At 45.6% G+C, this 27905-nt stretch overlaps 1 protein-coding gene across 1 annotated transcript in view; it reads left to right on the forward strand.

Moving 5' to 3' along the window:
• Positions 1-27905, forward strand: part of LOC144770018 (putative cation-transporting ATPase 13A4) — a 380863-nt gene that overhangs the window by 179392 nt on the left and 173566 nt on the right. The window contains exons 15-18 of the mRNA XM_078654211.1: positions 14546-14663; positions 18907-19031; positions 22038-22201; positions 24727-24846. Coding sequence (XP_078510337.1) covers positions 14546-14663; positions 18907-19031; positions 22038-22201; positions 24727-24846 — 527 coding nt within the window. The remainder of the gene's footprint in view (positions 1-14545; positions 14664-18906; positions 19032-22037; positions 22202-24726; positions 24847-27905) is intronic.

Genomic DNA, 27905 nt, shown 5'->3' on the forward strand with positions numbered 1-27905 from the left:
CACCCGCTAGCTCCGCTCTGCCAGCCTGGCCTTGTTGCTGTCCCCCGCATTCAACGAACAACCTCTGGAGGCAGATCCTTCTCCTACCTCGATGCCCAGACCTGGAACACCCTCCTTACCCACCTACGACAGACCCAAGACCTACTCGCCTTCAGAAGACTCCTCAAGACCTGGCTCTTCGAGCAGTAGCGGCACCCCCTCCTCTCAGCGCCTTGAGACCCTCACAGGTAAGTAGCGCGCTTTAAAAGTACTCTGATTGATTGATTGATTGATTGATTGATTGAATGAATGTGGAATGACTCAAAAGATTATTTTGTAATTATGAAAGATTTAAGTCACAGTTGTTTTGTCTTAGCATGCTGTTCTACACTTGGAATGTACCTGTTCTCACCTCCTCTACTTGTTGACTTATCAAAATGATGAAACGTATCCTGACTATACACCTCATTACTGTTCCTTCCTTACACAAAACACTCCAGATTCTTATGTCCATTTTTATGTGGCTCTGTGACCCTATCTGTTTGTGGAAAGCGCCACCAACAGTTCATGTGATAACCACATGTCCCTATGTTTTCCATCAATGTGGCATTATTGAACTTGGGTCTGAACTGGGGTGGAAAAGTGAGTTAAAGAACGATGATGGATTCCATCCAGATGTGTGACTGGGGGTGAGTGTCTGAAAAGTTTCAGGGTTCTGACCACCATCTCCTTGTTTTTGCTTTGTTTGCCCTAAGATGGCAGGGTATGCCCAGATGTGGGTCACTTGCTCACTTTGCCACTGGACTCAAGCTAGCCTGGCTGATGAGTGATGTTACTCCAAAACTGGTCCCAGAATGCTTGCTTCTGGTCCAGGGAAGACCTGGCTTGGCAGTTTTGTCTGGACTGTTCCCATGAGGCACAGGGTCAAGACTTATTTGCGTATGGCTGGGTCTGAACTGGGGTGGCAGAGTGATCTGAAGAACGTTAGAGACCCCAGCGCTTAGAGACCCCGGTGGTTATAACGCGCTATACAAATTAAATAAATAAATAAATAAAATAAATAAAACGTTGATGGATTCAACCCAGATCTGTGACTGAGGGTGGGTGAGTGTCTGAAAAGTTTCATCACTCTGTCCATCATCTCCTTGTGTTTGCTTTGTTCACCCTAAGTTGGCAGGGTATGCCCAGACGTGGGTCACTTGCTCACTTTGACACTGGATTAAACCTGGCTGAGCTGATGCGAGGTGTTACCCTGAAACCGGTCCCAGGATGCTTGTGTCCGATCCAGGGAGACATGGCTTGGCAGGTCGGGCTGGACTGTTCCCATGAGGCACAGGGTCAGACTGATTTGCCTATGGCTGGGTCTGAACTGGGGTGGCAGAGTGAGCTAAAGAACGGTGATGGATTCAACCCAGATCTTTGACTGGGGGTGTGTGTCTGAAAAGTGTCAGCGCTCCATCTCCTTGTGTTTGCTTTGTACACATTTACATGTCATGTCAACTGCCTGATTCTGTTGCACCTTCCATCTGTGGAGACAGATTATTATTCCATGCCAACAAACCATTCCATGGCAAGTTCACCACCTAAGTAAATGTGTTGAATATGTGAAAGTTTTCTTAAAACTGCTGTAACTTTATTGAGGAACACAAAGGTTAAACATCAGTGTCTCATGCTTGAGATTTTCCTGTTGACGATTATTACAGTGAAGGGTAGCCTCTATATCGAATTTTAAAGAAGCACATTTTATTAAAGAGTATTTTTAATGCAATGTCTGCCCTCTGCTGTGATTGGAACTCAGACGAAGTACCCTATAAAGGTGTATGTTTCAGTTTTTAGCAGTTTGTGCTAATATGTCATGAACTGATAAAAGTATTTAGGCTAAAAATCAGGGTTTAGACAACATCGAGTTGCAAATATCGACAGATAAGAATATCAGGTTTAAAATATTGTGACATGGAAATATCGATGTCAAGAAAATCAATGCCCAAAATATCGATTTGAAAGTAATTAATATTAATGTAAAAAATTTTGAAGTCAATAATAATACTTTTTTATTTAGTGTTAAGAATTTTTGTATTTAATTTAAAGGTTTGTGATTTTTTTTATAAAAGGTGTTATTTATGTTTTTAATAGATGTGTTACATTTCTTGTAGTTATTCAATTTAATTTAAATACATTCTGTGTTTTTTAGTTCTCTAGTGGGTTGTGGGTTTGTAGGGGAAGAGGTTGGGAAGTAATAAAATTATAATAAATTAATGATTATTTCTTATTTAATAATATTTGTTTAATTTATATTTAATTGTGTTATTTGTGCTTTTAATTTTTTGGGGTACATTTTAAGTATGGGTTGTGGGGGTTTATAGGGGTAAACGGTGGGAAGTGATATATTTGTAATTATCTAATGATTAGTTGTTAATTAATATTAATGAATTGATAATTATTTATGTTAATTGGGTAATTTTTTAGGGGCATGTTGTGGGATTGTAGCGGTAAAGGGTGAGAAGTAATTTATTTTTAATTAATAATTAGATGATAATTAGTACTAATTAATTAATTAATAATTAATTATATTAATTGTGTAATCTGTTTTGGTCCCCTGTCCCACACTCCAGCAGCATGGAGGCCTCCCACTCCCAGGAGAATGTGTCAGCCATTGCAATATTCACCAAACAAACTTACATGTAGGTAGCCATCTTGTATTGGAGGACTGTTTGTGGGTGGGAGGCCTGTATCACTACTCGCGGTACAAAAGGAAGCTTGTTTCCGGTCCAGGGAAGGCATGGCTTGGCAGTTCGGGCTGGACTGTTCCCATGAGGCACAGGGTCAGACTGATTTGCATATAGCATGTCTGAACTGGGGTGGCAGAGTGGGCTAAAGAACGGTGATGGATCAAACCCAGATCTTTTGACTGGGTGTGAGTGTTTGATTGGTTCAGATGCTCCGTCCATCACCACCCCCTTTTTTACCGCTTTGGCCGCCATAAGTGTGGCAGGGTATGCTCAGACATGAGTCCCTTGCTCACTTTGCCACTGGATTCAAGCAAGCCGGGCTGAAGACGGCTGTAATGCCAGAAACCAGCCCTCGGAAGCTTGTTTCCGGTCCAGGGAAGGCATGGCTTGGCAGTTCGGGCTGGACTGTTCCCATGAGGCACAGGGTCAGACTGATTTGCATATAGCCATGTCTGAACTGGGATGCCAGAGTGGGCTAAGGAACGGTGATGGATCAAACCCAGATCTTTTGACTGGGTGTGAGTGTTTGATTGGTTCAGATGCTCCGTCCATCACCACCCCCTTTTGTACTGTATCACTACTCCCAGCATGCCCCCTGTCCCACACTCCAGCAGCATGGAGGCTTCCCCCACCCAGGAGCATGTGTCAGCTATTGCACTGTCCACCCTCATCTAGGTAGGTAGGTAGCCATCATCACAGGTCTGGCTGTTTGTGGTTGGGAGACCTGCAACACTACACACGGCACCAATTGCATGCAATGCATTGACACAGGACATGTATGATTTCATGATGTTTATATGCAGCATGTAATAACAGGCAGTATTGCATGTAACAAGAATACAAAAGTTGTCACAATTGTGTAGTGTACAGCAGATGGCATGCAGCTAACACATTCCCTGCACATCGCCCAACACTGACCATTTCCCATCAAATCCACAGGTGATGAAGGTCTTGCTGCTGAGGACAAAATCAACCAGCAGAGCCAGTCTCCACTCCCGGTGCATGGACTCTCGGATGTAGACTCCCAGGACAGTATGGACGATGAGCTCCAGGCCGCCCCATCTAGTGTGCCAAGGCCCAACCGGGTCCAGGACCCCATCCTCCCCACCACCAAGTCTGCTGCACCAACAACTGCACAGCAGATCCCTGCAGTCACCGCTGCCACCTCGGCCACCACCCCTACCACCACCACCACCACCACCCTCCCTGTCCAAGGGGACGACCAGAACACCCCACCAACGGTGGAGGGCAGGGAGAGTGTGTGAGAACCCACCATGGCGAGGCAACAGGTCCGTGGCAGCAGGGCAGGTGGGAGGGCCAGGGTCCGTCCCAGACATCAGGAGGTTTGCACACCATCCCTGGAACACTTCACCCGAGTCATCGGTGCATATGAACAGGTCTAGGGACAAAGTGGCCGGTCGGAGAAACTTTTAAGTGAGCTCATCCTGCTGATGAGGTCCATCAACAGACGCATTGGTCAAATTGTGGACCTCATGGCCCAGCAAATGGTGTTGCAGAGAGATAGACCTGCGTCCCAAACCAACACCTCCGCCCCTCCTGTTGTGCCACAGGATGACAGTGCAACATCCTCCCCTGCGCCAACAGAGAGGGGCGAGTCCTCTGATGCCGCCGGCAATTCAGCAGGCCCCCCACTGCCAAAAAGATCAAGGGGGCATCCAAAGAAGAGCCTGGGAGTCTCTGGTGGCAAAGCACCTGCCACACGCTATTCACGGGGCCAGCCCTGATGGCAACCCTCTTCCCCACTGCATTGACTGTTTGGACTATCTTTCCCCATATTTCCTTGGCAATGGTACTTGTCTGTTGGACAAGTCACCACACCCATGTGGTGGCTACTCTTGCATCTCACCTACCATCACTGTCAACTCAGTGCTTATTCCCCACCTTCATGTAAATATTCCCGCACAATTCACATGTCCACTTTGCAAATAAAATACCTGACGCACCAGATTTTGTGCAGTCTCGTTTTTAGTGCAATAATTACAGTGTTGAAAATGTCCATGATGTGTCCAAATGATGTACAGTATGTAGGGCAGGATTATTCTGAAGCACCTAGGGAGACACAACAGAACAACAGTCACTGGTGTCATTGTGGCATCACAGACAGAACAATACACAAAACATACACATTAGACTACTGGCATACATGACAATGGGCTGCATGTGTTAGCAAATAGAGTCCAGCCTATGTCCACATATGGAATGTCAATGTCACATTTCCTACACATAGGTGATTGAACGTGTGTCTGTCTCTACCATCCACAGATAGCACTGCACAACAACAACTACGACAAAAGACAATGTACAAGTCGAACATCTGTGCACACCTTCAAGTGAAGTAGCGGTTGATGAGCTGTTGACGAATGTCAACTCCTTCCTCCTCTCCACTGTCCTCATTACTGGAATCCTCTTGTGAATGGCCAAATTGTGCAGCATACAGCATGCCACAACGATCTTGAAGACCTTCCCAGGCGAGTATGCCAGTGCTTCTCCAGTGCGGTCAAGGCAGCGTAATCTTGACTTGAGTAGCCCAAAAGTCCGCTCAATGACACGCCAGGTCCTGCCGTGGGCCTCACTGTACCTGACTTCAGCCGGGGTCCTGGGATTTCGCACTGGACTCAGCAGCCAGGGGCGACTGGGGTATGCAGAGTCACCTAGGAAATAAAAACACACATTGCAATGTCACACAGGCTGAGTGCAGCAGGTCACAAACACACCTCACGCCATATCACAGGGCATACTCACCCACAATGCAAGCACGATCGGGATGCAGGTTAGCCATCATCCGGGGCACCATGCTGTTCCTCATGACATAGGAATCATGGACAGTTCCGGGGAATCTTGCGCACACAAGCGAAATCGTCATGTCCGCAAGGCACACCACCTGCACATTTATAGAATGATAATGTTTTCTATTCCTAAAAATATGCTAAGTGGCCTGTGGTGCCACCAGACATACATGGGTGCAATCGATGGCACCAACAACATGTGGTATGTGCCAAAGGCCATAGAAGTCAGCCTTCACTCCTGGCAATTCTGCTCCGCTGGGGAAATGAATGTATTGATCCTTATATATCATCATGGCTGCAAGTACATCCCTCAGCACCATGCTGAACATGGGTTGTGACATCCCTGCAGCGGTGGCCACGGTCTCCTGGAAGGAACCAGTTGCAAAAAAGTGGAGGGCTGCCATCACCTTGTATGTGGGTGTAAAGGCAGTTGGGTAGTGGCGACAAAGATACAAGTGGGGCTCCAACTCGTCACAACGGTCTTCAGGCTCGCCCTGTCTATGCGGAATTGTCAGATGATCGCTACTTCCTCCATGTCCCCCAGCACTGTCAGGTGACGTATGAGATTTGGCCTCCTCCTAGGTGAGATGTACATGGACACATGTCAATGACAACCATCAAAAAGTGGACACAGCACATACCATGAATCATGTTACGCAAAACCGAAAGAATTCCAAGAGAGATGCGTGACAGACAAGTTTACATGTGTATAAATTGGAGACACACAGGGGACACACCAATCCATTTAGCCAAAACATGTCCCGCAGACATAACAGAATATCAATGTAAAATGCACAGTTCCAGAACTGGACATTCCACATGTGCACGCCTCATCCCGTAACATCCAAAAAAGTGTGTGAGATGACCATGAATGCCTCACACACATCTGCTTTACCTGTCACACCTCAATGCATCATGTGAAGCTGGCGCACATCAAGAGCACAATGATTACATGTGATGGTAAACTTGTGTCCATGGGCTGATATAGTAGCACAAGTATGGAAGAACACCATACAGTGAGACAAGCCTTGCCAAGGTCAGCACAGGACCACAGCACAGTGCTTGGTTACACATCATTACCACCAGCTTAACACTGTCAGGCATCATCAACCATCAAATGCATCAGTGACATTGCAGGAACACAGAGCAATGTGCGTCACACATAGCGTGCACCCACCTGTGCCTGATACCATGAGATGGCATTGTGTGTACAATGATGTGCCATTAAACCTGTTTCTGCTGTGTACTGATGCAGAGTTCACGGTTCAATTTCCCATTGCATGTGACCTAATTTGCAGAAACTACCACCTGCCCGCGACGGTGTGAGACCAGCACCACCCCCATACACAAGTGCTGTAGCCATTACCATGGGTTGCTGGCGCTGGGCAGGCTGCGCAACACATTTGGCAGTAGCAACCGCCATATGTGTGGCGCTTCATAGCCACCACCAGCACACCATGCTAATGGCTGCAGCACTTGTGTACGGGGGTGGTGCTGGTCTCACACCGCCGCAGACAGGCGGTAGCTAGATACCAGCACCACTCCCATACACAAGTGCGGAAGCCATTGGCATGGGTTACTGGTGTTGGCCATGCAGCGCCACACATATGGTGGTTGCTAGAGCCTGTCCGCGGTGGGGCAACACCGCCATGGGGCATAGCCTACAGCCAATGGGAGCGACGATTGCGGTGACATGATGCAGATTTGAAATCGTGGAAGGCGTGCTCCACCACCACGGTGCCGGTCATTGGATGGGTTCGAAAGATGCACCATCGCGGTAGCGCACCCCGGGCACCTGTGGTGCATCACCGCCAAGGGCCATAGACTACAGCCAATGGGAGGGACGATTGCTGAGACATGATGCAGATTTGAAAATCGCGGAAGGCGTGCTCCACCACCGCGGAGCCGGTCATTGGATGGGTTTGAATGAGGCAGTCCTGCAGAACCAATAATTGATGCTTTGCACCTCACAAAGGAGCACAGGGGGCTATAAATCTGTAGAAGTGAGCAACACATTTCCACTGCTCACAGAGCCTGCTGCCTGGGACCCTCTCCTGCTGCTTTCTGAGGTGCCTGCTGCCTGGGACCCTCTCCTGCTGCTGCCTGGGACCCTCTCCTGCTGCTACCTGGGACCCTCTCCTGCTGCTGCCTGAAGTGCCCGCTGCCTGGGACCCTCTCCTGCTGCTGTCTGGGACCCTCCCCTGCTGCTGCCTGAAGTGCCTGATGCCTGGGACCCTCTCCTGCTGCTTTCTGAAGTGCCTGCTGCCTGGGACCCTCTCCTGCTGCTGCCTTGGACCCTCTCCTGCTGCTGCCTGGGACCCTCTCCTGCTGCTGCCTGAAGTGCCTGCCGCCTGGGACTCATCAACATTCATTTCAACCGCAGGTGTCACATGTCCACAGGGGTGGCAAGAACAGAGAAGATCCGTGAAACCCATTCATAAGCGAGGAGCTGGAGGTGCTAGTGGATGAGGTGCTGGGACAGTACCCGAGGCTGTATGGTGGCGCCAATGTAGTGGTAAGTTATAATTGAGGGTGGTGTTTGGCAGGGGGGGTCAGACATGCATGGGACTGGTGATGTGTGCCACCCACAGAGGGGTTTCATTGCAGTCATCCTGCATGTGTGTGTGTTTGGCATGTAGCCTCTACGCCCTCATGTTTGCTTGCTATCATGATATGTGGCCCATGCAGAGTGCCCTTGTGAGGTGTCCCCCACTTTGGGAACGTGTGGGATTACAATTGGTCCTGACTCTGCCTAATGGTGCTGTAGTGATAGATGTTGGTACATGACACTGTGTAACTGGTCACTTACCCTACTTTTCTCCCATAACTGCAGCTCAAAGTACACCAGCGTAAGGCCGTGTGGAGGGCCATTTCTGCAAATGTACGAGCCCTGTGGGTATCCAACAGACAACGCACCCACTGCCACAAGAGGTGGGACGACATCAGCTGGCTGGCAAAAAATGTGGCCGAGATGACGTTGGGGCTGCAACCACGCTTTGGGCGTCTGGCACGGCGAAACTTAACACCACTTATGTTCCGCATATTGGCAGTGACTAATCCGGAGTTGGATGCACGTCTGAAGGAGCATAGGCAGCAAGGCAGGGGTGAGTATTTGGGGAGGGTGACTTTGCCTGGGAGCCGATGCATGTGTACAGAGCCATTTGCAGCGGTGAGCCATGTAATGTTTGCGGGGTGGTGCAGTGATGGGTCATGTGAGTGGCTGCAGGGATGTGTGCTAGTGTCAGGCATTGTGCCTAACAACTCATGTAAAGGTTGATCATCCATGCTGTGCTTTATCATAGCCAGGCTTGTTGGGATGCACATGGTCATTCTGCATTGTGATGGGGTGGGAAATGTATTAGGGGTGAACAGAAGGGTCCACTGTCTGAGTGTGAGTTCATGTATTCATACTTTGCATGCACCATGATTATTGAGGGTCACACGTCTGACAACAAGGTGCCCCAGAGTACCACATGTTGCTTGGTATGGCCTACTTAGCATTGTGGACTGTCATGTCCTAATAGGTGTGTGTGTCCTCCCATCCGGTTCCCTGGAGGCATGTCAATGTCACTGAGTTTTGGGACATGATAATTGTGGGCATGTGACGTTGTGTGTGGTACACTTCATATACCGGCAAGGTGTTGTGCTGTGTGGCCGGAACATGGCTCAGTCATGGCAGGTAGTCAGTGTTGCAGGCACTGTTGTAGTGTATGTAGTGTGTTGCAGCAATGTTTATGCATGGTGTGGTGGTCAGCATGTTGATTTGGGCATCCCCTGTATGCATGGTTTAATTAGCTTGGTCCGGGTGATGTCATTTATACAACCCTGCATCTGTCTCACATGCAGAATTGCCAGTGTGCACAGAGGAACCTGAGCCAGAAACCAGTGGAGGGGAGAGTAGCACTACAGCTGCACCAGAGGCCAGTGACACAGAGCTCACCAGCGCATCTGAAGGGGACAGGAGTATGCAGGAGGAATCCGTGGCAGAGACACAGACTACTTCATCTGATGCGAGTGGCGATGCATCCATGTTGTCAGGCACAGGGGATGGGAAGTCTGCTACATCATCTGCCACTCAACGGCCAGTGCCCAACCTCCCATCCACTTCCTCTGGTGCTGCCTGTGTCCGTAAGAGGGGACGTGTTACATTCACACCTGGCACCGCTGAGCCTGCACCTGTCCCCCCTGCTGCCATCAATGCTGAGTGTGTAGAGCTCCTGCGCCAGCTTTGTGTGGGCCAGACCGCCCTGCTCAATGCCTTCAGCAACCATGACAATAAATTAGGGCAGGTGGTTGCCTATATGGAGGGCATACACTCTGACGTGGGTGGGCTCCACCGTGCAGTCCAGGCTTTGTCCTCCACAGTGACGTCTGCACTTCAACAGGCACATGCTCCCATTCCTGTTCAGGTGCCTTTTTCCACCCCCCAGTCAGTGGCCACATCAGAGGACAGTGACCAAGGTTCACATGCATCACAGAGACGATACAGCACAAGAAGCACAAAGCAGACACAACCCAAGCGGTCCCGCCCACAAACACCATCCCCCCAAAAGAGCAGAGGCAGCACAGAATGCCAAGAGAAGAGCCCGTCAGGGAAGAGCAAGGCCGAAAAAGACATGAGGCAGACATCAGCCTCACAAACCTCTGAGGCATCTCCAGCAAAGGACTCTCCTGTCCCTAAGACTTCACGCAGAGCTAGGCGTGCTGTGTCTGTGTCCACTGAGGAGGTATTGCATGGCAAGGGTACACCTAGGGAGGGCACAGGCCCAGATACCCCCACCACATCAACTCCAATTCTAAGCCCAGTGAAGCAGGTGGAGGAGGGCACTGTAGGGGCCACCCCAGGCAAAGAGGCAAAGGAGGGCACTGTAAGTGGGACACCTGGCGAGCAAGCAAAGGAGGGCACTGTAAGTGGGACACCTAGCAAGCTAGCAAAGGAGGGCACTGTAAGTGGGACACCTAGCAAGCTAGCAAAGGAGGGCACTGTAGGTGGGACACCTGGCAAGCTAGCAAAGGAGGGCACTGTAAGTGGGACACCTAGCAAGCTAGCAAAGGAGGGCACTATAAGTGGGACACCTAGCAAGCTAGCAAAGGAGGGCACTGTAGGTGGGACACCTGGCAAGCAGGCTAAGGTGGTCCAGAGGTGTAGCCAGACAAAGCGTCCTGCAGGATCCAGCACATCACCAGAGGGAGTGCCAGTGTCTGAAGCAGATGTGGGGCAGTCGGTGTGTGTACCAGTTGTGTCATCACCTGTTCCCATTAATCTCAAGAAAGGAAGCCATTTCGAATTCCCAAAAAGTTGAAGGGCACCCCTCCAACATCTCCCACCCGCACTATGTCCCAGGTCTGCATGACTCCACCTCCACGTGCCACTATACTACCTGGTCTACTCAGCCCTCCAGCTTGCCAGACGACTGTTAGCCCTGCATCACCTGTTTCTCTGTCTCCCCAGTCAGGTGTTCCTACTGACCCCGAAACCCAGCCCGCTCCAAGTCTACCTGACAGCCAGATGTGAGTGGCAGTCCCCCTCATCCACCTGTCTCTCATAGAGGTGTGCTAGTCCTGCCCATCGTTTTCCACATGGTTGTGTTGCTGGCCATGTGTCAGGGCTGTCAGGTTATGTAAGGGCAGAAGACACAGGATTAATGCCATAGACTTGAAAACACCACTGTATAAAAAGAGAAGGCAAAGCAAACTGAGAGTGAAGTGGAAATCAAAGATGGCCGCCAATGAAGAGAAGTCAGAACTGCAGGTGAGCGCTCTAGCGTTCAACTGCAATCATGTGGAATCAGGTGTCGAGTCCGCACTATTGCGCACTTCACCTGATTCCTGAAGAGAAAACAGACGTTCTTGTGAGTCGTCGCGAAGCTTAACTAGGGATAAGCATCGCAACTAAATAAATTTACCGTCACGAAGCAGCGGAGTATTCCAGAGATCGGAGGGAGACAAGTAAGAGTGTTCCGATGTTGTTTTGCGGGTGGAGCATGCGCGCAATATATTTCTGAGTGCAATTCACATTTTTACACATGCGCATAGAGTTATTGGACTAGACACTGGGCATGCTCGTTAGAGCAGTTTAAAAGGAAAACTAACAGACGTTCAGAGACAGCACAAGTCGTTAAGGGAGTGAGAGTAGGAAAAAACTCCCCGAAGACAAAACGAAGTTAAAACAGATTACGAAAGGTATTTTCTAGGAGTGAAGCAACTCATAGGAAGCGCATAAGGCAAAAGAGAACTACAGAGTAAAGAGAAAACTATTAAAAGGTTTTAGGTGAAGCAAAAGAGGTACAGTGTGATTTAGAACACTTACCTTAGAATTTCTTCAATACAACAGCTGTGCAGACAATAGGTGAGGAAGCCTGAAAAGACACAAGAACAGAAGAATTAAGGCTAACACTTATTGAGGACTAATAGATTCATATTCAAAGTTGCAGCACAGAAGCTTTATACACAAGCAATAGAAGAGAGGTAAAAGTCACTACAGCTTTGGGTAGGTACACAGAGAGGTAATAAAATACAGAATTGAGTGAAAAGAAAGGAATAAATGTTAACAGTAAATTCTTTTACAGGAGAATGCAAGCCAGCGAAGTAAGAAGAATAGGAAAAGACGAAGTCTGAAGCTGAAGAAAGAATGAGAAGTATAGTGGCAGTCTCTTCTCTGTCCCATCCCCTTTACCCCCCTACGCCTAGTCAGCAATCGTGCTAATATTGTATGTTGCTGGAAGGCTTGGTTGAGGCAGTGGGAACTTGTGACATTCAGCTCCCGTGCATTGAAGAAAGAGCATCAACTCTGACAGTCTTGACACCATGGAAGGGTAGTCAAACACACTCACTGTGCAGCTTCTCATGCCCTGACTCTGCACTTCTCCCTGGCCACTGGCCTTGTCATTCACTGCTGTTCTGGCCTTGCCTGTGCAGCCTCCCATGTACCTGCTCTGCCACCTGCCATGGACACTGGCCCTGTTGCTCTCCTGTGTTGGAGTCTCCCCTGTGCCATGGACACTGGCCCTGTTGCTCTGCTGTGTTGTACTCTCACCTTTGCAGTCTCTCATGTACCTGCTCTGCCACCTGCCATGGACACTGGCCCTGTTGCTCTGCTGTGTTGGAGTCTCCCTTGTACACTGGCCTTCCTGTTTGTACTTTGCTAGTGCAGGATATCTTACATTTGATCTGCATTTTGTACCTTGATGTTGTGTACAGTAGTGATACTTTCACATCTGTGCAATATGTGAATAAAGACAGTTACTCCATTTGTGTCTTTTGTCCGTGTCCTTGCTGATTAAAGTTCTTTTTGTGTGTGCATTTGGTTGCCTATGCCCCATGCTCTATGTGTCACTTCAACATTGCCAAGTTCTGTGTCCGCATCACATTTATTTACTGGGGTGGCAGGGACTTCAGTCCATTCAGACACTGATACTTGTGTTATCTGTGTTGGCTCTTTTAGCTGTCATACAGTTATCTTGTGAGTGGTTTTCTGTTGTTGGCTATGTTGTTGCCATGTCAGTTTGGGGTACACTGCCAGCACAGGGTGTGATGCTGTGCACAGGTTTGCATGCTGGCTGGGCAAGTCATAATGTGTGTGTGTTATTCCTGTATATATGCCCAGCTGTTTGTGTGTATGGTCATCCTGTGTTGGACCTTAGTCCTGATCCCCTGGCATACATGAGATGTGGGTTCTAGGGTGGTGAGGAGGTGTGCAGTGTGAAGGGTGTGATTTTGTAGTTGGTGTGGATGTGTGTGTGCCCCTGGATTGTGATTGACACATATGTGGCAGCCAGGAGTTGTGTGCCTGTTGTTTTGATTGTCCTGCCCTGTGTAAATGATTTAATGCTTTTGTGTGAGTTGTCTGTTGTGCACTGTGCAGTGTGTTGGTGTGTCCATGCAGTTCTGTGTGACTCCTCCTTTTTGTATTTGTCACTTATGTGTGTGCAAAGTGTGTGACTTGCACATCAGTGTTGTGTTTGTTTGAGCATCAATATGTGTTGCTCAACGGCGAACGGGAAATGACCTATGTTTTACTATACTAATATGGCGGACGTGAGATCCGCTGCTCGTGGGCGGAAGAAGGCGTTTTTCCGCCCCGCCGGCACTGTGGTGGTGCCACCGCACGACATCCTAATGGACCCCTTAGTGTAAAAGATAAGTATGGGAAGATTTGTGCTTGCCAAAGAGAAAGAAATGAGAAATGATCACCTTATCAAAATATTTTTATTCAGACATTTTTTATTTTTTTTCGTATAATTTGATCTTTGTTTGCACTTAGAGATTTATTGGTTCAGTTCATGTTATACAGATATATGGAAATACATAAAAAATATATATAATTGTATGTAATAGACTCCTACTACTAAATTGTCATGTGCCCTGAAGAAGGACTCTCACTGCGCAATAATTCAGTAAAATTCTACTTATAGAATGTTATTATACGTTTGCTAATTGTAATTGGCAATCTTTCCTAGGAGTGTGCGAAATTCGTGTAATTAGTTTCATGTACAACCGCAATATGATGGCAAAACTGCATGAAATTATGTGTAATTGCGCAAATTACTAATCTGTCATTATGCACTACATTTTAGCATGAAATCCATGTTTGCATTATTTTTTTGGCAAGAGGATGCATTTAAACAAGATTATCATGAACAACAGCCACTCTCGTTCTGTTCTTTTTGTGTGTCTGCAGTAAGTTCTACAGCGTTAGCTGAAAATAGTTTACATTGAACCATGCATTACTACTCATAGTAGGGTTGTAGTGTAAGTTCATGAATTTCATTTAACAGGAGGAAGCTGAAATTCCCCAAAATGTATCAAATTAGGCAAGTGCAATTTAAATTTCTCCCAGTCCTACTCTTACCTACATCTTCAAGAGTACAGTAGTGGTAGCAGAACAAGGCAGTAGATTCTGATCCAATGAATGAACTTGTCGGGGTGCAGTGGCCCTTGCAGATAATGTCGCCAGTATTCTTCTGCACTGCACGTCTCTGAAGCCATCAGAATGAGTTTGACAATGACCCATTCTTCCTGCCCACACAGTGCCTTCCAACTTCTCAAGAGAACTCGACCTTTACACCAAGAGGGGATTCAGAGTCATCGGACTGGCGTATAAAGCCTTGCCCACAGGCTTGGACTTTGCAGCTGAGAGCTTTACCAGGTAAGTCAAAAGGTGATACCAGCCATGCATAACATTGTCATTTACACAATGACAGGTACAAGAAGATGCATGTTTTATTTGGGTAACTTTGCGAGTGGACACAGTTTGGGTTTTCTTTCCAGCGGAAGCTCTCTCAGTCTCTATGTACCTTTGCTTCATGTATGACCCCAGCAGCTGCTGGTACCCTATGTCTCAAAGAGGAAACTTCAAATGTTGTCTTACATTATTGTCTTATTAGTTATTACATTCTTATTATTGGTTATAATGTCCTCAATGCAGTATACACATTAAAAGGCCTTTAATGTGAGGCTGGGGCTTGGAATGTGTCTGGTCATTTGCTACTGAATACATCTATGACAAACCTCTTTTCCACTGGGAATGAAACACGCACATTCTGTCTACTTTTTATTAAAGACATACAGCTAGAACAATGCTTGAAACTGCTAAAAGACATTTTGTCTGGGGTCTAAATGTTGCTTGTCTCTTGATTAAGAAGGCAAAAATGAGATCTGCCCCTCATATTGGGTATCCAACCATCCTGTTATTAGATGTATTCTGCAAAGGGGGCTGGGAGAGTGACAGTGCAACAAATAGATCTTCAAAACTTGAACCACATTTTATTGTACTGAAGTTGGGTGTGCAGTGTCTGCAGACTCTCTAGGAAATGTACCAGAGACACCTACCAATTTAAACTTGCTAAGCTCTTAAATAATCAATTCTTACCATTACCTCTCATACCATTAACTATTCTACTATTGCCTTAACATATTTACCGTTTTATCATTACATTACTGCCTACTTTTAATTTTAATGTTAGCAACACCATCTAATATTAAACTTTATCTTGTCTCTAAACTTTAGCAGTAATTATATCATTTAATAATATGATTTTTATATATTTTTATATATTTTAATATTACATTATTGTTAATATAATCAAATTAAAAGAATTATTGTATCCTTACCCTATTCGTTTGTCTAACATTAACTCTAATCATAACATATTAAATAATCAATTACACTAACTTACTTTATTATATGTGATTATATAATATAGACATATTGCTCTTGTCCCTTACATAACACTATCTTATAACAATGTACATATATAAATATTTCTATATGAATTTAGCTACTGAAATAAAATACAATTAAATTAAAATAAAATAAAAAAAGTAAAATAACAATTAGGGCATAGTCTTATGCTTATCCTACCATTAGCCAATGAAACATGCTTATCCTACCATTAGCCAATGAAACACACCCTATTACTAATATTGAATTAAAATACTTGTTATTTCTTTTGATTTTATATTACAGAATTACAATACTCCTACCTAATAATTTTTATATTTTTGCAATGTTTTAAATTTTGCTTTCTCAATAAAATGAATTACATTATAAAAATGTTTTTTAAATGAGGCACCTATATGCTATGTGCAATACTACACTTAACCCAAACTTGGGAAAGCTACTTATTACACACACACTATTTATAAAATGCACTAAATCAAAAAGATATGCAAGTTATCAGGTAGCAATACTCCTAGTGACACCGTATAACAGTTTACGCCAAGGCAAGCTACACACTGTAAAATGGGTTGTAATTCCTAAAGGTCAGGTTTATTGGCTTTGTCAGGGTGTCACCAAAGCAATAAACTCAGAAATAAATTATTAGAAACCAATGCCTAGAACAACATAAACTCTCAAGAGTCTACCATCTTGCAATGAGAGGCGGTAATAATTGCAGTGATTCCCTGTTATCTTTATGATTGTCAATAAAGAATTCTTTGATTCAAAATACTATGTCCATGACTCCTTATCATCAATAAACTTTATTTGTTTTTTTGTATTAAAACCATAAAAGTACAGAACCAACAATCTAACAATCTGAATTAAGATACAAAGTTTGGCACAGAAATAAAGGTTGAATTTGCTTAACAAATATTAAAAACTCATATTGAAAAAATAATCAGAGATTATGATTTAAGTAAGTCTAAAAGAGCATCTTTAGTTAAAATCCCACACAAAACTCTGCTGATAATCTGTCTGGGGTATACAGAGCGTAGTCACTCATCTCCAAGGCTCTTTCATATGTGCATCGCCTGTTATATATAGGGGGAGACTAGGGCGAAAATTTACAAAGAAATGTCGTAGCACCGAGTTGCACCACACGCCGACATTTCCAAAATGCAGGGAGGCGCCATATTTACAAGAATTGGGCACACCCTTTTGTATTCCCTAGCGTTGTTGCTAAAATGAGCTGCCTAATACCAGCTCAGTCACCCCTGCGCCATAGTGCGAGGGTGCCTGCGTTGCAGGAAATGATTGTCGATGTACAGGACGCTGCCCTTTCCTGCCTGCAAATAATTCATAACGGTGATTTGTTACTTCGATGTGTGCTGCAGAATGCTGCTCACCTAGAAGTAGTAAATCGTCATTATTTGATATCGTTTATATGCAGGAATGGACACCTTCCTCCACAAAAACAATCATCCATGGTTTTTTGCTCTTTCCATGTGTGCTGCTATTGTTTAAGAAAGGCTTTGATCCCCGAGCATACAGTTTGTAATAGTAATAATAAAGTAATTCATGTCCCTGCTCGCCAGGTCAACGACGACCCTACATCGGCTCCCCTGGGTGAGAACTTCCAGCCATACCTAGAGACTCCCCTCCCGGTTGGCTCTCACTTCCTACAGTTCATTCACCATTAATTTTGCATCACATATTATGTAGTAAAGTTTATTATCTCTATGTTTCAGATACAAACATGTCAAATGAATGGCTGTCGCATGAGGGCTACATTCAAATATCTTTCTATGTCTCTTCTTTGTCCCCCTGCCTCCTTTTTATTGTGACCCAAGGGTTCCATTGGTGTTGAAATAATGAAACTTATTGAACAAAGTGAACAAATGACAGGTCAACTTTTTGCAATGTAATAAAATACAAAATTGATGTAAGAATTTGACATGTTCAGGAAGTTCACCACATGATGGCGCTTTCAAATTGCTTCCACCGGAATGCATACAAGTATTATATATATGTTATTAAAATCATTCGTTATGCATGGCACACCTTTCTTTTAACTCCAAACGTGTTAGTGTTCTTTAAACCTTACCTTGCCTGGTCTGAGGCCTGGTCCCTTTCAAAAGTCCAGAGAGGGCAATGTTGGTCTAATTCAATCTTTATTTACAGCAAACTTTCAATGCAGCAGAGAAACCAAACCACAGGCATTACCTTTGCTAACATATGACACACCAGTATTACAATAATCAAAGCAGGTGGCATACGGTTGCAACTAGATTTTCATAATAAACAGCATTTGTTATCTTTGAATCATGTTTTCTCTGAAGCAGAACCCTACAGGGAAATGTACTAAATGACTCATCCAATCACCAAGGCAGAAAAAAGATCTGCATACCTGGAAATATTCTTTCCAAGGGTTGTTGATACCAGCATTATATAGACTATTCAATAAGTGTCTATGTTCAAACAATGGAACATATTTAGAATAGAAAGCATAGATATATATTGTTTACTTCATTGAAGGGGTAGAACCTGGAATGCAGTCCCTTGGGTGTACACGTATATTTCAAGTGTAATTCTGGTTAATGCAAAACTCTTATCAATTCTAGGACCACTACCATGATTCTGTGAATTTTATGAACTAATCAGTACTCAAACATTTAATCAATTAAACTCTGATAAACTTATCACATGTAGAGCTGTACAATGGTTTATGTGGAAATAGAACCCCCTTTCCCTAAAATGCCACATATTTAGAGTGTGTTCACTACTCTTGAATGCACAATCAACTTGCTGTTCAGATGTTTTCAGCTTCTTCTTGTGAATGTTTGGTTAATACCAACAAACTAGCTTGCACATGTGTTGGTCTTCAGTACTTGTTGTTAGTGGGTGGACTTTGAAAGTTCCTCAAACCCCTCCCTAGAAACAGCAGATCGCCTCACAAGACACTCCCACAGGTCAGATGAATTTTCATAGGAAGAATTGTCATTAACAAGAGAACCTTAAGTTCAAATTCTGTAAAATAGAAATTTTCCTTGAAAATGTTGAAATGCACTCACATAAGCAATGCTTAAGGGTGTGATATGCGTTGGGAATTGTGCACTTTTTCCTAAATGTAAGGCCCGCTGGACTCCATGTGTAATGATCCTTAACTAGTCTCATCTCTGCTGCTCATCCATTACTTAATCACACTTCTCTGTCTTTCTCTCTCTCTCAGGGATGAAGCTGAATCAGACCTTGACTTCCTTGGATTACTTGTCATGGAAAATAGAGTGAAGCCTGAGACCAGGCCCGCCTTGCAGGAGCTGCTGGATGCTCAAATTAGGGTCATCATGATTACAGGTAGGAGTAATGGAATTATTTTATGTGCCTTCAGAATGATTACGGGGTGTGAAATTAATTCACATTGTGAAGGGAAATAGGTTTTCAATGGTTCTTGCACTGAGGACTTCATTCAGAATACAGAGTCTGAGCAATACCAGGGGATACTTTGATAGATTCATAACAGCAAGAACAGAAATGTGTAGTCTGAAATGCTTCGCCATTCCCCTAAGCAGAGTTAAGCTTTACTATTGAGAATTAAGGTTCAATCTAAACCCCTTCCTTTCCATCACCTTCAAAGAGAGGCTCTTGGTCTGTGTCAGCACTGCTGTAAGATTGACCCTCCCCTTGCCTGTGATGGCCTGATCACCCTGGGCTTGGACCGGAGGCTGGCTGGGAGGCCGCGCCGGAGGAACCGTCGGTGGATTTGGAAATAGAAAATCCTTCACAATGAGGCTACCTGAGTAATGGTTTCAAACGTTTGAGGGAATATTATTAACTTGAAGAAATGAATAACAATGGAGAACTCCACTAAAACTTTTTAAATGACTCCATGCAAGTCACAATTTCATATCCTTAGGATGACCATTTAAGCGAGTTAGCACTCTACAATGCACACCATGCCTAGTGGTCTAAGAGGCCAACCATTTAATCTTCTCTATTTTCTGTTCTGGATGCTTTCCCTTCACACCCTCTCATGTAAATAATATAAATACTTGGTCTCATCATGGTCTCACCATGGTCTCACCATAGTCTCATCATGGTCTCACTATGGTCTCATCATGGTCTCATCATGGTCTCACCATGGTCTCATCATGGTCTCATCATGGTCCTTCTTAGCTACAAAGACTGCCGCCACTTTGGGGGGATTCACAAATGAACATGCGACTCGCTCGTGGTGAAGTCTCCCAGCCGCGTCCTGTGCAGGTGAGAGCGCGGGGCTTGGTGGGAGTTTTTTGACAGATGACCACGTGGGAAAATTAATTATTTATTTAGTTCTCCCTCATTGTCATCTGTTGAAATCTCCCCCACCCGCCTCCACAGACTCACCGCTCTCACCTGCACGGTCTGCGTCTGGAGTCTCCAGACTCGTGGCGGACACTGCACGACGCACTGCAGGGAGCGCCCCATCTGGAGATTCTGCCCTACTGTGGAGGCTCCACACTCATAACTTTGGGAGTCTTAAGTCTATTTGTGAATCGGGCGTTTAGTCTCCCCTCACTTAAATGTTGACAACTAAATTGACCTTGTACTAGCAACTAACTTGACCATCAAAAGTATGTATTTTCTCAAAACATGAGACCTTTAAGTGGTTCAAACATTCAGAATTCAGCAGGATTTTCTACTAGCCAAACACTGAGAAGTTAACCCATAAAATGCAAAGCTAGGTATGTTAAGGGGAGATGTGGTCGGGTGAGTCTACTGGAAACACTGTGTTTTAGTAATGGGTACTGAACAGTCAGTTGCACATGTAGATAAAGGTCTGGAGCTTTCAAATGAGATGATTTTGAGATTGGGTAATGAAGGGAAGCTAAGTGTAGAGATTGGTCTGTCAGAGGTGTTTCCACCTGGTGGACCAGTCACTGGTAGGCTACAACTCCAGGACCGCATGGGACAAGTCACTTTTAATGTTTCACAAAATAAGCCAGTGCGCCCCAGAGGACAGGAGTAAGGGGGGGAGTGGCACCTGTCATTTTAGGGTGAGTGGGTGCAGCAGCCTGCTTACCACCACTAGCCAAGACCTTTCACCCAGTTCTATATTGCAAAGACTTTACTTTCATCCTATTCAAAGGTGGCAGGAAGTGGCCCACTTGAAAATATGTCATTCCCAGGGCGCTGAATAAGAGGTACTTTCTTCTACCCAGACTTCCAAGCATTTCAATGTTAGGAGCCAAATATAGATGCCTTAAAGATAGAATGACTATACCCCACAATGTAAGAGCCTGTATTCTACTGGGATGAAAGACATGTTCTCAACAACCCCCCCAACTTGCAAGTTCCCATTTCTTACACCTTTCATTATATCTTCTCAGTCATCTAAACTACTTTAGTCAACCAACCATGTTATGCCACAACCTCCTGTGACCTTGGCTGGTTTGTTTTGGGTGTCGGTCCATTCTCATGAACGCTCTACATGCATGTGCGTCCTGTGACCTTGGCTGGTTTGTTTTGGGTGTAGGTCCATTCTTATGAGTGCTCTACATGCACGTGCGTCCTGTGACCTTGGCTGGTTTGTTTTGGGTGTAGGTCCATTCTTATGAGTGCTCTACATGCACGTGCGTCCTGTGACCTTGGCTGGTTTGTTTTGGGTGTAGGTCCATTCTTATGAGTGCTCTACATGCATGTGTGTCCTGTGACCTTGGCTGGTTTGTTCTGGGTGTAGGTCCATTCTTATGAGTGCTCTGCATGCATGTGTGTCCTGTGACCTTGGCTGGTTTGTTTTGGGTGTAGGTCCATTCTTATGGGTGCTCTACATGCATGTGTGTCCTGTGACTCGATTGTACCACCAAAGACCAAGGCCCGCAATATTGTAGAACAAGAATATGGGGGACAGAATACTGAGGGGACAAAGGTCAAGCCACACTCATCAAGGGAATGGAGGGGTGTGGGGTTCTGAGAGAAGAGGTGGGCTTTTTGAGCTCCAGTCCCTAAGCATATTATCAAGAACTGGTGTTAAAATTATTGCCGTTTTATCGGCAGGAAACTGCCGATAAAACTGCAAAAATGGGCTTGGAAATACGCCCTTGTTAATTCCCATAGAAGCCCATGTTAACACCAGAACATGGGCTTCTATGGGAATTAAGAAGGGCGTATTATCAAGCCAATTATTGCCGCTTTATCCGCAGTTTCCTGCTGATAAAACGGCGATAATTTTAACACCGGTCCTTGATAATATGCCCCAAGGTTTTACGGCTGATTCCAGAAGACAGGCTTTGGACCCATCTGTATCCGTGGAAATGAAGCACATATATGTTACCTTGCTCTATGCATACCATGCTTACAGCCCAGTCTCACTGCTCTTCACAGGTGACAACCTCCAGACTGCTCTCACTGTTGCCAAGACTTCAGGGATGGTCCCAGAAGGAAGCAGGGGGATCCTGGTGGAGGCCACCGCGCCGGAGGGATCCACGCCCGCCGCCATCATACTGCGGACACAGGAGGACGATCTGAACGACAAACACATCAGAAATGTAAGTATCTCCTCTTCCTTGGGAGGACTTACCTTGATGCTGTTTGGCCCCTCTGCTCTATCTTGCCTATTGCTTGTTATGATCAAGGTGGGGGAAAGTAAACACTAACAATTCCTTTGAAGGCCTTCATGTGACTACGCCGCAAAGCAAATGTTGTTTTTTGGAAAGTAAAATGTGTCTACAGCATTCAAGATGAAATGTGGATCTTCTCTGACTTAAAAAAGGGGGTTGATTCTAAACCTGTGTGTTGTAGCATGTAAAATAGTGCTACATTTGTATTACTCATGAACTATGAGAATGATATTCACCCACGCCTCTGCCACTTCTGTGTTCTCTGTGTAGAGGTCTCTGCCACATGTTCGGATCTTTGTGCACACCTGGATAGACATTTGGTAGTAAATGTCAGAAGGGACCAGTGTGAGAGGCTGGAAAATGGGGAATACTTAATCCTGAAAGAGGTGGGGTAAAGGAAGGGACATGCAAATGCAGACACGCATTCGCCAATTGTTATTCATCAACTCCACTTATAAAGTTACTACATCCAATAAAGAGGTCGTAAAATAGTAGTGAATGCACTCCATCTCAGCTCTGGAGTAATTCAAGTGCCAGAGATGAGTGCTCACATGCACAGTAACTCATCACCATTGTTTGTTCAAATCTCACAAATACATACAGAAAATACAGATAGTACAATATAACCGGAGATATAAAAGATACAAATATTATTTTATAACGACACGTATAAAAAGGAGAAGTACAATTTAAAAAGAGAAAATAAGAGAAAACTCTTCCAACAAATGTAAGTAATTTTAAAAGTCCAATAAAACGTAAAATAAGTCATAAATAAAAAATTATATTACTGGTCCTATTAAGAATAAAAGATCATCCTTTACCAATCTGCTTTATTCTAGCATGCCACAGGGGTAATATAGACTTTGAAATGGAAAACACAATTGGACTCACAGGCTCTGCAGCTCATTTCCATAACAATTAATGGAGGCAGGAAGTTTATGACACCAAACAGAAAATAATCTGAACTTTTCTGCTAAATTTTTGTTTGTTGGCTTCAGGACTGTGCACTTTACCACTAATAACCAGCGCTAAAGTGCTTGTGGACTCTCCTCAATATGTGGTAACATTGGCTTATCCACAATTTGCATATTTAATTTACTTCTAAGGCCCTGGTAATATGCCCTACCTGTGCCCAGGGCCTATAAATTAAATGGTACTAGCGGGCTTGCAGCCCTTTAAACATGTATCAGGCCAGCCACTGTAGAGACTGTGGGGGCCATTAGGATGGCGGGCGGACTTTGCCCACCCGTCATCCTCACGGTACTTGGGACCGGCCGCCATATGGCAGGGGTCCCGTGGAGGGTATTAGGATGCACCCACCACAGTGGTGGGCGCATCCTGCATTTTTAACATTGTGGCAGGCGGTGCTCTCAGCACCGCCCGCCAGAATGTTAAAAATGCATGTATGCATTTGCATACACAAAGCGACAGGCACTGCACGGAGCCTGCTGCTTTGTGTATGCAAATGCTGGGGGGTACCACAGGTACCCCCCGTGTGCACCCCCAACCTCGTCTTCACTCCGGGGGCTAGCAGGGGGCCCCCCGAAGTGAAGACCGCCTGCCTTTCTGTGGCGGCATCGCCGCAAAGGAAAAGCAACTTCAGAGGCCCATCCTAATATGGCTGGCGGTGTCTATTAGACACCGCCACCATATTAAACCTTTCCGCCCCGGTCGCAAGGCGACCGGGGCGGAAAAGCGGCTGACGGAAAGACCGTCCCAGCCATGCTAATATGGAAGGGGGTCATTCTGGTTAGGATGGCAGACAGATTGCCCCTGCCAGGCCGGCAGTGGCTACCGCCAGCCTGGCCGGGGCAATCCGCCCGCCATCCTAATGGGCCCCTGTGTGTGTGCAGTTTTAAAATGCCATGTCAACCTGGCCAGTTAAACCTCTTGCCATGCCCAAACTTCCTTTTTTTATACTTATAAGCCATCCCTAATGTAGGCCCTGAACAGCTCGGGGGGGCAGGACGCCATGTATTTAAAGGTTTGACAAGTTTTACATGTCCTGGAAGTGAAATTCTCTTAAATCCATGTTTTAATACGGCAGGGCCTACCTCTCCCATAGGTTAACATGAAGTATCCCTTATAACCTTTTTTAAGTGTAGTTTTCCATTGGGACAAGATAGGAAAATAAAAATGGGTGTTGTCACCTGAATAAGCGGTGTCCGGTCTCCACACAAAGGGTTGCATTTGCCCTATGGTGAGTTAGGAGCAAGGGCAGGAAGGGAGGACCTCTTTGCACTTCAAATGTCTTTTTGATAGTCACATACATTCCCAGGAGCAGGCAGCAAAAGCTGCACCGGCACCGGTTTCCAGGTGGACTACAGAGAAGATCTGGGAACTCTTACCCGGGGGTCTTATTCCCTCTATGTTGAGTTGTCCATATATTACACTATTATCTTTTCTTTGCCCTTTGCTTACAAATCTTAAAATAATTTTGATTTCTTCAATAGGAGCACTTGATTAACGGCGAGGGACCAACTTGTAACTGTCCAGTGGATGAATACTTCTTTGCTATGAGTGGAACATCTTATCAGGTCGTAGTGCAGCATTTCTACGGCATGCTTCCAAAAGTAAGTATTGTAAGGAAAAACGTATGTTCAGTCGCATAAACTAGTTATGATTTTAAAATGTTTCTGTGGAAGATCAGTTCTTAGGCACACGACCACACAGCTTTAGTTTCTGAATAGCAGAGTTTGTAGCACATGAATGTACCATTTGTACAGAAAGGAGCTTACAATGAAGTTGGCTAGTTAGCAGCAACCCCACTGTGTGGCAGGGGCCCATCTCAATTAGCCTGTGCTCTGTGGTGTTCCAATTCCCTTTGTCAAACATTTACTTCATTGTGAAAACCTCTAACCGTAGCTATTGCACCTTGTGAATGTCTCAAGGTGCCAGACGGCATCTGGAGATTGTTTTCAGTCATTGCCTGGAGCGTGAGTAGCTGGTGTCATGCAGCTCCACGTCAGGTTGGGCCGGTCTCATAAGTGACATTTTGGCCCCAACATATCCACCATCTCTGCAGGCTTAGGTGAGTTCCTTTCTTTCTGTGCCTTCTGATGTGGTTCCAGATCTTGCTCTCTTGAGTTCTGTCAGACTTTGCAGAATTGTCCCTTCAAATTGTTTCCTGGTGTGCTAGGGGCATGTCCTCTCCTAACAGATGTCAGTGTCGGACCCTCACAAGGTCATGCCTCTGGTTTCTTGGTCCCTAGCATGACCGGGTGTCACATGACAAATGTGCCAAATTGTAGGTTGGGGGGATAGAGGTAGTCAGAAAAGGGCCCAGTCCTGGTCGAAATCAGGGACCTGAATGTGCTCACACTCCCAAGGCCAATCTCATGAACACTTGTCATTAAAATTGAGATCTTCAGGTAAGTTCAAGAAATCAAATAACACAGAAATTCTAGCAAGGCTCCCCTACATCCTGCTTCATTCACCATGAGAGTTGCAAGTGGCCCTGGGTAGCTCTAAGCTGCAAACTCAGTATCCCAACGGAACCAATGGCAACCCTCCTTTCAATTCTACCCAATTTACCAGCATATAAGGGAGTTTAAGAAGGCAATAACCCCAATCTTGGATATCCAACTGGATCCCTCTGGCTACCCTTCCGGCCCCAAGGATCCGAGCTGGCCTCTTCTCTGTTTATCACTGGCAGGTCCATCCTTGACTATGCCACTTAACTTCGCTTCTAGGTCATACCCGACTTTGGCACCAATACCACTGATCCTAGAGTAAGAGTCTATGGTCCTCTTGAGTCCAAAATAAACCCAGAGCAACATCTATTGTCCTCACACTGACCTTACGTAGACCCACACACTGACCCTGAACCGCTTCCACAACAATTTCATAAATATACTGATGATATAATGAAGACACCAGAACACAATGTGACAATGGAATCCCATTTTTAAACTTTCAGGATGCCAGAGCTTAGACACATCATCAGACACTAGCACTGGCCTTCACTCACTTTACCTAATGTGGCCACAGAATAGTGTGCCTTCCTTGCCACTGTCATTAGCAGAGCAGCAGAGGGGTTAGACCTCACCCTGCCCACTACTGTGGTCAAGGCAAATGTCTAAATGGAGGTCCTTCCCCCAGGACAGACAACGCAAGAACCTCTCTGTCCTTTCAACAAGGCCCTCATGGTAACTCTGCTGGGCCCCTGGGCAAGGCCAAGAACTTCCCTCCCTTGAACAGGCAGAATGCCAGACGGTACAGGACTGTCCCGGGTGACCCTACCTTCCTCCTCAAGCATCCATCACCACAAACCCTGGTGGTACAAGCCTCTACCAGCCGACTGAACCCCATTGTGTTACCGACTGAGATAGTTAAAATGCATGGAGACTTTTGCAAATAAACATTTTCCTTGGTTAGCCTTGCTCCGAAATCAGTTAGTATAAGCTGTCTCCTAGGGGGCTACTTGCATGTGTTGTGGTAAAGGATGGTGGACGTCTGACCAATGGTCTTAATTGGTGTTCAACTTAGTGGTCAGTGGTTCATAAAAGACAGGAACGGCGCTTCAAAGTACTCTCTAAAATTAGACCTGGACCCTACCAACTTCCCGGGCAGAGCAATGGGAACCAATGTGGTGTCAGCGCCATCTTTGGATAGGCTCCAGCAGATCCTTGAGTGAGGTCCATCAGTATCCCATTGACTGCCATTCAACGTGACTTGTCTTTTTGGAAATTAAGTGGACTCAGAGCTAGAACACTTTAAGCACAGCAAAGCAATAGCGCGCTCTTTCGTGGCACTTTCCCCAGCAGTCTTGCCTCTTTAACCACTTCAGAGGGGGGAACTGGCAAAAGCCTAGAGATTCAGCTACCAACGTCTGGACCCCAAGGGGCAACTAACTTACCGATTCTTCACCCCTACCCCCATAGCTAACACAATACCACTTTCAGTCACCCTTAGCAGCACAAGATCAGCCATTGTGAAGCTGCATCGCTTTTTACCTCCATGGTTAGAAGAGCATGGCATTCAACCAGTGGGTGCTCCACATCACGCAGAGCGATTATTCTCTCCTGTTTCTGTCACAACCGCCCATGCCTCCCACACCACAGCATCTTCTGGAGGACCCCTTATCTATCTTCAGAGAAAACGTTTAAACGAAGGGAGCCATAGATAGTGTCGCTCGCATATGAATTTACCTTAAAGAAATGAAAAGACGAGGCCTTTGGCAAAACAGAAAAAAAGTTGTTTTATTTAAACGCAGCAGCAGACTCACTCTTGACAGAGTACATCTGAGTACAAGTTTCAGCTGACAATATATACATCTTGTGAGGTACAATAAAACTATTTCTGCAATCTTGCAAAAGCATTTCAGTCATAACTCACCAAGTTTGGGCATCTGATAAGGAGACAGATGGCTCTCGACCTCGATGGGCCAGTGTGTATGTGTCGAGATGTCTGGTGTGGGGAGCGCGTGATCCCTAAATGTGGTCTGCATGTCGTGTCCTGATTGGCTGAGTGATCCTATCTACATGTGCCATCTAGCTTTGTGGTATTTTCGGGGAACAACACATGCCTTTGGCCAAATGTGTTTTATAGGGCCAAGCTTCTCACACCTTTTTCGTTGTGCAACTATCTATCTGTGGGATCGAGCAAGGTTTTCCTGGATGCGCATTTGTCT

This window comes from Lissotriton helveticus, chromosome 7 (assembly GCF_964261635.1).
Source record: "Lissotriton helveticus chromosome 7, aLisHel1.1, whole genome shotgun sequence".
In the NCBI taxonomy this organism is placed as follows: Eukaryota; Metazoa; Chordata; class Amphibia; order Caudata; family Salamandridae; genus Lissotriton; species Lissotriton helveticus.